This window comes from Sphaerodactylus townsendi, linkage group LG11, assembly GCF_021028975.2.
Source record: "Sphaerodactylus townsendi isolate TG3544 linkage group LG11, MPM_Stown_v2.3, whole genome shotgun sequence".
NCBI classification, from domain to species: Eukaryota; Metazoa; Chordata; class Lepidosauria; order Squamata; family Sphaerodactylidae; genus Sphaerodactylus; species Sphaerodactylus townsendi.
The window spans coordinates 23808648-23822044 of NC_059435.1; the positions used below are offsets into that span (position 1 = coordinate 23808648).

General features: G+C 42.6%; 1 protein-coding gene across 2 annotated transcripts in view; it reads right to left on the reverse strand.

Annotated features, from left to right (window-relative positions):
* ITGA9 (integrin subunit alpha 9) overlaps positions 1-13397 on the reverse strand; it is a 246500-nt gene that overhangs the window by 173639 nt on the left and 59464 nt on the right. For both annotated transcript variants that reach the window (XM_048511594.1, XM_048511595.1), the window contains exons 13-14: positions 12315-12360; positions 2568-2722 (exon numbers count right to left, since the gene is read on the reverse strand). In XM_048511594.1, the coding sequence (XP_048367551.1) occupies positions 2568-2722; positions 12315-12360 (201 nt within the window). The remainder of the gene's footprint in view (positions 1-2567; positions 2723-12314; positions 12361-13397) is intronic.

Consider the following 13397-nt stretch of genomic DNA (forward strand, 5'->3'; position numbering starts at 1 on the left):
AAAACACTGGTCTATCAGTAGCTATGAGGCATGAGAGTGAAGACTGGGATTATTACATACAAAAGCATTACAAATCTGATTACCAGATTCTGGGCTCAGGAAACAAGGAGAAAACTCCAGCTCATACTCCTTGAACGCTGGAGTCCTCGCCAGGAGGACTCTGGCTGGCCTCTGCTGGAGACAGTGAACTGGGCCAACATGCTTTTTGAGAGCCCAGTATACAATGGTGGTTTTGAGAGTTTGACAAAGACCTTGGAGACTCAGGTTTGATGTCCCACTCAACCCCAAAATTCATTGATGGGTGATTACAGCCCAGTCATTTTCTCTCAATCTATTTTACGCAGTTGAGGTGGTATGACACCAACCAATGCCCCTCAGCGCTCCTTAAAGACAGGGTAGGGTAAAAATGTACTCAATAATAATATCCAAGCTGAGCTTTCCAACCATACTGGTAAAGCGAACATCAAAGGCTTAACTGAGCAGTACAATTCTCATTTGTCTGGATAACAATCACCTCACTTTTCATGGAGGGGGAACAAATTTTTTGCTGCCTTTCTCTTTGATGTTCTATTTAACAAAAAGATCAGTGTATAATTGGTTTCTTTTATTAGGTACAACTTTCAAGTCAGAAACAAGAGGGGAGGAATAGGTGTTAACTCCCGGTCACAGACCCTTCCTGTGACTACAAAATAAAGGTGTGGCCTTCATTAAAGACAAGCCTATTTCTTTATTTAGTAATTTCATATCACACACTTATTTCATCTGTTATATGGTGATGAGAATATTAAAAGGAGTCAAACACCTTATTCCCTCAGCAGCAAGAGGTAAGAAAATGAGCAGCCCTTATTACATAACCACACAGAACTGTTTGCCTGACTGGTCTTTCAAATATGTGTATCTCAGCTGTAAGAGAGACTGTTTAAGACTTAAGCCATTATCACATTTCCACACAATGCATGAAATTTGCATGATACTTTTCAAAATATGCTGAAGAAGTAAATACAGAGATAGCCCTTTTTGGAGGGTGGGTGGCTGGTGTGGGTGCAGGAGATTTTAGATTGCGTTTGGGTTTTTAGGATGGGATTTTGTTATGATTTTACTGTAACTGGATTTTTTACTGTTGTGATTTTATTGTTGCAGCCCGCCCTAAGACTGTGGTAAAGGGCAGGGAGTGAGTGAGTGAGTGAGTGAGTGAGTGAGTGAGTGAGTGAGTGAGTGAGTGAGTGAGTGAGTGAGTGAGGGAGTGAGTGAGTGAGTGAGTGAGTGAGTGAGTGAGTGAGTGAGTGAGTGAGTGAGTGAGTGAGTGAGTGAGTGAGTGAGTGAGTGAGTGAGTGAGTGAGTGAGTGAGTGAATACAAACAGCTACTAAAACTTCCATAATCCTTGTGGCCAGAATTACAATAAAGGGTTAGACTTTAGATTTACATGGGCAATTAAAAAAGAGGGACCCACATTGCTGAGCAATGAGTTTAAATGAAAATTTCACTTACTCTACATGTTAAAAAGTACCAAATAACAGCACTGCTCTCGGATAGCCTTTGGGTTCACAAAGGAATCTTGATCTCAAGAAAAGACAGCATCCCTCGAGGTTTTACCGTTCACAACAAACTTGGACCATTCCTTTGGCACAGAAAGCTTTTTGTAACACTGGTCAGTTGAGGGCTTTTTAGGAAAGCCACCTCAACCAACTATGACCATTTCAGCCACTGGAGCAACTGATAGCTGGTGTACCCTGAGGGACTATGAATCAGGAACTTATCCTTGCCAATGTCACCTTCACAATAAGTTTGTTAGATGGACAGCCCATGCACATCAGTGTTTGCTAGGCCTGGTGTGATGGAACTGGCCTTCTCTGCAGAATTGTTGTGAGAATAACAAAGACATAATGTATAGTAATGTAAAAAATATGCTCTACAAAAAGAATTATTATGCTTTATTATTTTTAACTATTAAGTAGTTTGTCAAGCTTAAATACACTGCAGGAAGAGATCTACTGTCCCTTACCTTTCTGCCTTCACAGAACATCAATAAAGCACAGCTTGCTACTGGATAAAACACTCCAATTGTTTGACAAGACTTGTGTGTCCCATGGCACCTTTAAGGCCAACAAAATAAAACTCTGTTGCTCTTTAAGGGTGCCATGGGACTCACACCTTTTTTCTGCTGCTTCAGAATCTATCTCGTGGGTCCCTGTGACTCGAATGCAAGAACACAGCAAGTGAGGTTTGGATTCAGGTTTTGCTGCATTTACTAAAGAATCAAGGGCCTTTGCTATACGTAAACATCTCAGCTTTACTCTATGACATGGAATAGAAGCACTAAAACTATGCAAGAACCAAAAGCAGCATGAAGCATTTTATAAAATATATTTCAGTGTGGCACAGTGGTTAATGTGTCGGACTAGGATCTGGGGGACACAGAGTCGAATCTTCACTTTGCCACAGAAACTTTCTAGGTGCTCTTGGGACAGACACACTCCTAATCTACTTCTCACGGTACACACTGAAGTAATACATATATAAAATCTGGAATTACAAAACAGGAAGGGATGCCAAGATTGCAACTTACCTATCTTTCCTGGAACATGCTTGCCATTGAAACGAAAACAAGCTGTGACGTTTAGGCAGTTTATCTCTTGCAAACCATCATGGCACTGAGGTGCTGTGATGTCAATGGATGCCGGCAGGAAAACAGAGACATCCAGTGTTATGACAGGCCTGGATCTTAAAACAAAAAAAGGGAGAACATTAATTCTCAACATAGCTAGAGCAGTGCAGTGGCTAAAGCCTGATTGGACATACAGGACTACACCATGGTGGATGCTGCACAGCATAAATATAATGTCTTTAGGATGTCATAAAAAGCAATTTGGGGAAGAACTTTGCAGTTTCCTTCCCCAAAACAACTTAAGGCCATTTTATTTCGCTAAACAGGAGTTTTTCAACAATTGCTAAACTAGCGATCTTTCCCCCCAAACCCGGGTTGAGGGCAATTCCTGCCTGCTGAGAAAATCTCACAATGCCAGGTTTCTATTTTCATGCAGTGTTCTATTTTAAGAGGACAGAATAGTAATGTTGCTAAATAAACAAAAAAAAAAGGATGCACTGTCTCTGTAAGTCTGACAATTCTCACTGTGCCTCTTATTTTGCCCCGACTGTCTCTTACGCGTTCTTCAATATCAACGCCAGATTTCAGACTGAAAATCTGCAGTCTGAAAATTGCCCCCTCCGCAACTGAACTGAAGGGTGCTGTACCACATGGAAAACAATTTGTGTAAGTGACTTCAGAGAACATGGCAGAAATTTTAACCATACCCATCAATTTGGAGTAAGATGAACTACACCGGCACGATTTAAAAATAATAATAATAATAATCTAGAGTCATGTAGGAGCCTTTCCATATTTTTCCATTAAAAATGGCTTATTGTGTTTTCACTTATCCAAAGAGTAGGAGGAAATTTACGACAGATTCAAGAGACACCAATCAGGACATATGCCCCAACATCTAGGCATGCCTAGAGGGACAGGGTACTGTTAAGCGGGAAGGGGGGGCGGGTGTCTCATCAATGCTTGGATGAAAGAAGACTTGGAAATTGTATGCAGGCTACCTTGAGTGACCAGAGGAGAGGTAATATATCAATACAACAAGCACGCACACTTTGGGGGTATATGAAAGTCAACATCCTTGAGGTCTTCATGGATTCAGATAAGACAATGTGTCATCCCAAGGACATCAGGAATTCCAACTTAGAAGCAGCAGACACAGATCCTCAAAACCAGCAGCTGTAACCACCTAAGCATGCAACATGAATCCTCTGAGAAATCATTTCTGCAGCTGCCCAAGACCACATTTTCATTTGTGTAAATCTGGGAGGCATGTACATGCTACTGAGCATATTAAGAGTGCAAGGATTCAACCAAGACATGCTCTTTTTATGCTTTGTAAATTCTCCACTAAAAGGCAAAACTTGAAACAGTCAGCCTGCCTCCAAACATAATGACATCAACAAATCTTATCAGAACAACTCATCTTCCAACACAGAGCTGATGATGATCTGGCAGATCTGACCCAAATTCTGACCTCTGCTTCCTCTCCTTGCAGCCTGACACTGAAAGCTACCATCTGCACCTACTGATGTACTGGTGACCACCACTTGCTGCCTCCCGCTTTTCTTCCTCATGCCATTAACCTAAACAAATCCACCCACCACCCACCATGCCGTGTTAGCTATAGGACATTTCCCACAGCACAACTCATTCATTTCTTTTTTGGGTCTGGCACTGAACAGCACTATAAAATATAATTGTTGCAGAACAACCACTGTGAAAAACAGGCAAAGGTTAAAAATACTCCTGTATGAAGTTCATGTGCCTTCACCAATGCAGTCCCTTCACTTGATGGCTTGAAGACCAAATGCATGAACAGGCTCCACTGAAAATCACTGTGCTTGAGGCAGCGCAAGGTGATACTAAAGCTCTGCTTGTGTTCATTAACCTGCTATTGTTCATTCACAGGATATCATTTATGTCAAGTCTTGTGCAGCATCCTTCAACCCAGGTTGTTTCAGCTGAAATATCCGTGGTGGCGAACCTATGGCACTCCAGATGTTCATGGACTACAATTCCCATCAGCCCCCACCAGCATGGCCAATTGGCCATGCTGGCGAAATGATAAATGAAACAGATAAATTACCTGAGTATGATGGGAAAAGCAGAGTGCAAATAGGTCTAGGGGGGTTCCTGCCTCATTTCATCCTGGATCGCCTCTGCCATAAAGGTGCAGAGGTAGCCACCAATCTGACTGAGCCAGGCATTGTACTTTCTGGTCCTGAGATATCTAAAAAATGATGAAGCACCGGCTAAGAAGATGGCAAGGGCTCTGCAGGAATGGTGCTCAGGAAGGAGAAAAGGTCAGCTAGCTGCTTTGCCTGAAAAGACCTAAACGGTACCTCAGTCTCTTTCATGGTTCCTTTCTTTTTGCCCCACAGGCTGCTCCTTTATGGAGCTCCAAGGACAACTTGATTTCCTGTTGTAATGCAGAAGGGAATTGGGGATTTGTGGAAAGATTCTGCCTCTTCAGCAAATGGCTGCAACTCTGTCCTCCTAGTCCCAGAGGCAATTCCCTCCCACCCAAGCCCATATGAAAGAGAACCCCTCCATTAATTTTCCATCGAGTTGCTAAATGCAATAAGTACATTACGCAGTGACTGCTGTCAACAAGGCCACAGATGACTACTTCCTAGTGGCATGAACTTAGACTGACAGTATTCCTTTGAGCCAGCAGAATTCAATCAAGATTGCCTGCTTCCCCCCATCTTGTACAGTATGAATAGAAGCATTTACATCTCTCAAACTTCTTGCCCCGGCTTGTTGCTATGGCTTTTCCAAGTTGAAGAAGAGTTCAGCCGTGTCAAAGTCATGTAGCCTTTGTGGCAAAGCTTTTCTCTGCCACATGACTGGGTAATTACAGACCATTTGGGGGCTGGTTACGAAATTAAGAGCCCATTCACAATCACAAACTTCTCCCAATGCACAATCCGTGGGAGAAAGGATTCTGCATTGTCTGCAAAACCAGGAACAAATGATTAAAAAATGAGCATTCATTTGAAATAATGTTAATTTCTTCAAACCACACTATTCAAGCTGATACGTCCACACTGTGAAACCTAACCATCTGTGTAATGGGGGAGTGTAGTTCCTAGAAAATAAAATTTGCTTTCTGCCAAGACTGAAGAACAGCCTCCCTCAGCTTAATCCAACTCCAGATTCTGTGACTTACGCCAGTTTAGTGTAGTGCAGGAATTTTCAACCATGGATCCAATGAACCCCAGGGCTCCATGAAAAGTCACCAAGGGTTCCCTGGAAGATCATGATTTATTTAAAAATTATTTCAAAATGGGGCAGTGCCTTACCACAGCGGTGGTGAACCTATGGCACGGGTGCCAGAGGTGGCACTTAGAGCCCTTTCTGTGGGCACGTGGGCACAGGGTCCGTCATGTGGAGGGGCGGAAAATCACACATACACACCCCACACACACACATCTAGGCTGGCCTGGGCGCGATCGTTTACCTGGGAGTAAGCTCGGTTGCTGGCAATGGGGCTTGCTTCCAAGTAAACTCTCCTAGGGTCATGATTCACCCATCTGAAGCATTGCATGGTTGCTTCACCAAGCTTACTCCCCAGTGACGCGTTTCTAAACGAAAACCTCAGTATTCAGATTAAATTGCTATGTTGGCACTTTGCGATAAATAAGTGGGTTTTGGGTTGCAATTTGGGCACTCGATCTCAAAAAGGTTCGCCATCACTGCCCTACCAGAACAATAAGCAGAGACTGAACAAAAATCTAATTACAACTCCTTCTGAGCTCTCCAGCTGTACACTGTAGGACTGTTTATTTAGTTGAATCCATTATTAATTCTTTACACTAGATGGGGGAGACAATGGAGGTGAATGCTATATTACAGGAAGGGGAGAGTAAAGTTCATTTTTCAAGAAATTAAATGGACTTGTCCAACTTGGTCTGTGACATCAGTCTCTCCCCCTTGTATCTTTTCCCTGTGGTTTTCCTGTAGTTGTTTTATCCTGTTATCTTAAATAAATTTCATATACATTCATTAAGTTATTTCTAAGGTGATTTTTGAAGAGGAGGCATTAGAGAGAAGGGGAGGATTCTAGAAAAGAAAATGCTGATAACTTTAATTATGATAATGAAGAATTTAAATCTTTGCAGACATTTTCCTACATTAGCATATCCGTGCATATATACAGGTCTATACATGAAACGAATATATTAATTTTGTAATGTATAGCCTTTATTTGTGCAGTGATGGACTAAGATCAGGGAGTCTTGGATTCACCATAACATTCACCAGCAGTGTCATCCTCAACAGATGGGCTTAGAAGGGTTTAACGATGCTTAGGATAGCAATAGGAGATTTTTTGAATCAGTCTGCACTGCAGAAATATTATGAGGGAAGAAAGAGGTATGTTGCTCTGAACTCCTTGAATGAAGGGGGGGATAAAAGTGTGATAGATAATGAGATCTACTAGATACCATCAACTCTAACCCTAACTCTCACCAGCCTCTCCCCAATTCTACCCCTACAGAATGTTGTACAAATAATTCATATAGAATACATTCAATTATGGGGAAAGCGCAGAGGCATTTCTGATGCAACAATAACAGGATACAAAATCTTCAGCATCATTTGACCATCATGGCCATGCCAGTTTTGCAATCAGCTGCTTCCAAAGAGTCATATGTTGACTCGGTTTTCAGATGAGTTATACATTAAGAAACCTTACTTCTAGAGCAACTAACTAACCCACTTTCCAGAAGAAAGTCTACTCTTCTGGAATTTCTTTTTTGAAGGTGGAACCTCACTCTTTCTATTAACAAAAGATGCAAAGTAGATAAAGAAGCTGTAGATAAAGAAGACAGCAGAGAAGATGGTAAGCCATTGCCAAGTTCATGAGGGCATCATCATAATGATCAGGAAAGTGTTTAGGAATCTTGTGTCCTCTTCAGACCACACATCATACCGGTAATCTCCTACTCCTGCCAAACTGCACTAAAATGAGGCAATTAAAGGTATGTTTTCCTTAGCTTAGAAAGCACAACAGCAACAGATACCATGAAGAAAAATATGCCATATGAAGAACAGAATACCGTGTTTCCCCGAATATAAGACAGTGTCTTATATTAATTTTTGCTCCCAAAGATGCGCTATGTCTTATTTTCAGGGGATGTCTTATATTTCTGTATTCTGTTCGTCAGGAATGCTTCCAAACAAAAACTATGCTACGTCTTATTTTCCGGGGATGTCTTATATTCGGGGAAACAGGGTAAGAGTTTGGATTTATACCCTGCTTTTTCAACCACAAGCAGTCTCAAAGCAGCTTACAAACTTCCTCTCCCCACCACAGACACCTTTTGAGGTAGGTGGAGTAGCAATAGTTTCATATCTCTTGTAAAATCTAGTTCTACCCTATCACAGTTGTGATGAGGATGCTAGCTGAAGAAATCCTATGACTGCCTTCATACTGAAATCTGCCCAGAACCAGATTAACCCGTGTTCTCAACCTCCAATCCAAGCATGGGGTTAAGTTGGCTGTTATATTTACTATTCTGTGTGCTAAATAATAAATATTTTTAAAAATTAAAATGCCCATTTGACTTCATGAATTGGCTCTACATTCTCAGAGGGCATTATTTTTCTTAGACTATTTCTTGATCTATATATAAAGTGACATTGCAAAAAAATTAATCCCACTACTGCCGGCATGGTTTACTGGGGAGGGGAGTTCTAAATATCAATCAGCAAACAGCACACACAGAGCGTCTGTCTTCATCCATCCCCAAATCAAAGCGGCTTCCCCAAAAGCTTTTAATATCACTTGGCAGACTGAGTGTTGCTTTTGGCACAGAAGCTTTACAGAAACTTTGGGGGCGGGGGAGGTCCTGCTACTTCACCCTAATCTTAATCCAAATAGCAAATGTGGCACACGCCCTGACTGGCAGCTGCTGTAACTAATCAGGCTCACCACATGGTGAACTGGCAGCGCGCTGATCTCTAAAGAAATAAACAGAGGCTGGTTCAAGGGGTGGGTTTGGGCTGGTGCAGGAACCTGTGAAGCATCACTGCCCAGCTTTTCATGGAAATGAATGATTACATATATACAGAAACAGATACTACATAGATGTTCACAGTGTGTTTTGAGGTGGCCGGTAGCAATGCTTTGCAATCCCTGTTGCTAGCAATTAACCAACTGCTGTTGCATATCAAGATAGAAGTTGCCCACTCTTATCATTAGAAGATATAGAACAAATGCAAGGTAGGAAGTGACCCAAAGAAGGCAGATGTCCTTTTCCCTTCAAGGTACCCTCCCACTCTCCAACTTGGAAGCCAGTCAAGTAGATTAGCAGCCTACCCTTGATCTATTCCAGTGATGGTGAACCTATGGCACGGGTGCCAGAGGTGGCACTCGGAGCCCTCTCTGTGGGCACGCGCCTGGGCCACTGAGCACAGTGTGCGCACACTGTGGTGAGCAGGGAGGACTTGCCAGGCGGGCCTGCTGCCTGAGCTCCAAGCAGCTGCAGCCCGGGGGGGGGGGGGCGCAGGGGAGGCAGAGATGCTAGAGAGGCACAGAGCGTTGCGCGCAGGACTTGCTGGGGGCTAGAGCAGGCTGGCCCCTGCTTGAGCGGGTGGGGCAGAGGAAGAGGGAGCCAACTGTTTTTTTTCTAAACTAAAACCTCAGCATTCAGATTAAATTGCCAGGTTGGCACTTTGCGATAAATAAGTGGGATTTGGGTTGCAATTTGGGCACTCGGTCTCAAAAAAGTTCGCCATCACTGATCTATTCTGTCAGCCACCTGCCTTGGCAGGGAAACAGCAGAGACACTGGGGAGAACCTGGATACTAGAAGCAAAGTGCCATGGTGGAAACCCTTGAGGTTCTCCAAGCATTTTGGACAGAAGGCTGAAAGGGAGTGAAGGACAACTGCCCAACTTGTCTGTTGTGAAATCACAGCACAACAGATTTGGTGAGCTGGTCTCACCCCTGTGAGACCAGAAGGAATGGAGACAGTTGTAAAAACTGCTATCTCAATCAACTAGAGGGCAATGCTTTCATCATTGGCTGAGAAAGCTGCAAGAAAAGGAGAAGCAACAAAGTGTAGCAAGATAGGAGACAATTTGGTTCAATGGGGAAATAAAGGGTCAAGGACCCCTCTCTGCTATGAAGATCACTGTGTGAGCTAAGGTTAGCCTTGCCCAGCCTAACCTACTCAAAGAGCTGTTGTGGGTTTTCTGGGCTGTGTGGCCTGATAGTTTTTGCCCTGAAGAGAAATGCATCTTACCATGACATGCCTCTGAGGATGCCACCCATAAATGAAGGTGAAACATTAGCAGCAAAAAAAAATACACCAGGCCACGGCCACACGGCCTGGAAAACCCACAACAGCCAGTTGATTCTGGCCATGAATGCCTTTGACAATACACTACCCAAGGGCTTCTGTGAAGATAAAATGAGAAAATGAAAACCACAGATGCTGCCCCGATCTCTTTGGTGTTTTCCTCACTGGTGATTAATCCTGGGATAGTCACCCAAAATATCCAGGTTCCCTCGAGATCTCCTCGCAGCCGAACCACGGAACACAGATCAGTCCCGTTTCTGGCGCCCCACCCCCTATCATGGGATTTTGCTGGACCTGCTTGTATATGCACCTTTGAGAGCTAATAGGAGATGAGGCTACACATTTGAGGGTCCATAACTTTGGCCCCCATGAACAAAACTTCACCAAACCTCGGTGGTATCATCAGGAGGGTCTCCTAAAGATACTCTGAAAGTTTGGTGCTGCTAGCTTAACAATTGCATCCCTGACAGCAGGCACACACACCGGGGCAGGCCTAGATGTCTTCACTAGAAACATGCTGCAGTGAGGATGTTGGAACCTGGATGAAAAGGTGCCGATTCTTTTGAAACTTGGTTGTATCTAGATTAAATTTTCAGTGGGAATTCAGCCTTTAGAGGAAGGGCACTATAACAATGAGATGGATCGGATTAGATTGATGGCACAGCAATAGTTTAGGCATAACAGTACATTTTTCAGCATCCTGTCACAGTCAGATTCCCCTGGCAAGCCAATGAGCAAGGCTTGCTGGACACAGTCAACCTTTGTTTTGGTACCTGGGAGCCACAGGTAGATTTCCTCCAAACATCTTGCCTCCATGTTTAGCTATTATGTGTAGGCCATGAGGAAGCAGACTGAGCAACTGTGAGATGAATTGCTGCCAATGCTAGTGAAAAAAAGAAAAGCTCCTCATTATCATCTACTTCAAAAATCCATTTGTAGAGGGGCTGATCCTACAAGCAGCAGAAAGTGGGGCCTAATCAAATTATGGAAATCATCCCAGAGGTTTTAGTAAGGCATCAGCTGATATAGTAATGAGTGGCCCCATAAATACACCAGAGGAAAAACAGCTTCACATACTTTCACCATCACAGCCACCACACTTGCTTCATTCATTTTATGAGCATGTTTCTCAAGCTGTTTCCTCTAATTAGATCATCTATGCATTGCCTCTCACAAGCCATTCACAGTAAACCACAGTAAAAAAAAAATCCATTGCTGCCTCTCTTGATTTGGCCGTCACAAGCTATCAGTTCAATCAGTTTAGCCCAGTTACAAATGCATCTCTCTTACATCATGGAAAGAGAAAGCCCTGGTGGTATACATGTTGCTTTGATAACCTGTTGGGCTCTGCCATTGTTCCTAGCAGCTGCTGACTCAGCTACATCTACACTGAAAACACAGAGGATCTTGAGCACTCAGTACTAAGGTGTTTTTTAAGAGCTTAGACAACCAACCAGGGAACCAGCACTGATAAAATTCCTTCTCCATTCCCATATGGGAAGCTTTTATTCTGCCTGGCACATAAAATGCAGCATCCTTTTTATGCTCCCAATTTTCTTTTGCTAGTAGGTTCTTTTAGATATGTGTTTACAGTTTTAATATATTTTATCCTTTCAATTGTATCTTATTTCCTGATGCTGGTCTACGACCGTAGTAAAGATTGATTGATAAAACACAGCACCAGTACACAAAAGTACAGCATTGGATGGCAGTTAAATACCACTGTTCCTGGAAACACTCTCTCGCAGAAGCCAATGAATTGGATTCAGCAATCAGCGTTCCAACAGCAGAAGACCCTGACGGTCAAAGATCCTTCCTGCATTCCTTCCTTGATCCCAGGAGAATTAATTCCCAGGAGGGCAGGAAGCATGTGGATCAATACCTCCACAGGCCAGGCAGCTATAGCATGAAAGGAGGAAGGGGACAAAACTACCCACCCTGTCAACAGAACTGGAATGGCAGAAGAGGGAGGAGAGAGAGATTTTGTCCCCTTCTACCTCCTCAATGCAGCCCTCCAACTCACATAGCTCCAACTACAAGGGCCCCACACCTGTATGAATCAACCTGCCCAGTTACAGGAACTACAGGAAAGATTTGTGATCCATGAAACTACAGAGCACTAGATTTAACCCAGTGCTAGAAACAGAACACCACCCGTGTTAATTGACTATCTCCAGGATATAATTCCCATTATCATCAAGATTAGGAAATATTAACATTGTTTCGCTGCTATTATTTTTGGACTATTGTGAAAACACTGCCAACAGAAATAAACTATGTCAGCAGTACAGGCCTAGTTGCAATCTAGTTTTTCCACAATGTCTGCAGGAGAACTGAAAAGAAGTTACAAGAGCCACACAATAACTTATTAAAGGGGGGGAAGATAAACTTTATCTCACCTTAGAAGAACCACATTGTTTGACATAAAGGCTCCAATCGTCACATCTGAAAACAAGTTTTGAAACATTTAGAGAATTATAATGTGAAACTTGGAGTAGCACCCTTGCACAATGCATCATAGTTTGAAAATTACTAAATACCTGCTTTTTAAAAAAGGAAGGTCCATTTCCTTGCAATGTAATGGTTTCATTCGATAAACTGGATGTCTTTGGCTCATGCAACCTCCTTACTCCTTACTAGAGCATTGATAAGATTTTTTGTCTTTGTGACTTCCATAATCCCTAGCACACTTTTTGGGGGGCTCAAAAGGAGTGCTTCCCTTTTCTTGAAACCAGCAGAAAAGCGAGCAGCATCCAACCCAACAAATTATTTTGTTAACAGCTTTGATGCAGGATTTTATGGAAAGTTACAATATGGACTTTAGTTCCATGACAACAAAAGAGAGATTTTACCCACTTCTACTTCCTCAATGCAACCCTCAGGATGCAGGAATGCAGGTATTACCCAAGGTGGAGACACAGTCTCTAAATATAGTGGGGAATATTAGCTTAGGGCAGACTGCTTGTTAATGCTGTGAGAGGCTGGGTAAGGAATCTTTAATACCAGTGTATACGAAGATCAGCTCTTGGAAGAAAATCCACAGAGAAGGATATAATGCAAATTTGACATTCTTCAATGTACAGATAAGGGGTTTACAATCACTTGGTTCAACGCACACACAGAGTTCCTAAGATATAAATAGGTTGGAAAATAGATTTGGAATAGGGAGGGGGATGGGATATATGGATATAACAGGATGTTAAGTCATCAGGACCATAAAAGGAAAGTCATCAAGTAAGTTACAAAATTCCTTTCAGAGATACAATTACTGGTGGTAGGAATTAGAATTCCTTACTTTTACAGATATAATTATTGGTAGTAATATTTATTGTATTTGCATTTTCTGTTCCTTCTAAATGGATTTCTTAATTAAGAACATGGGAGAAGAGAGATTCAAATCTGTCCTAAACTCAAAACCAAACTGCCAACAGATAAATACACTCTGGAACAGGCTTATGATGCCAGCGTGTTTTTGAAAGAAC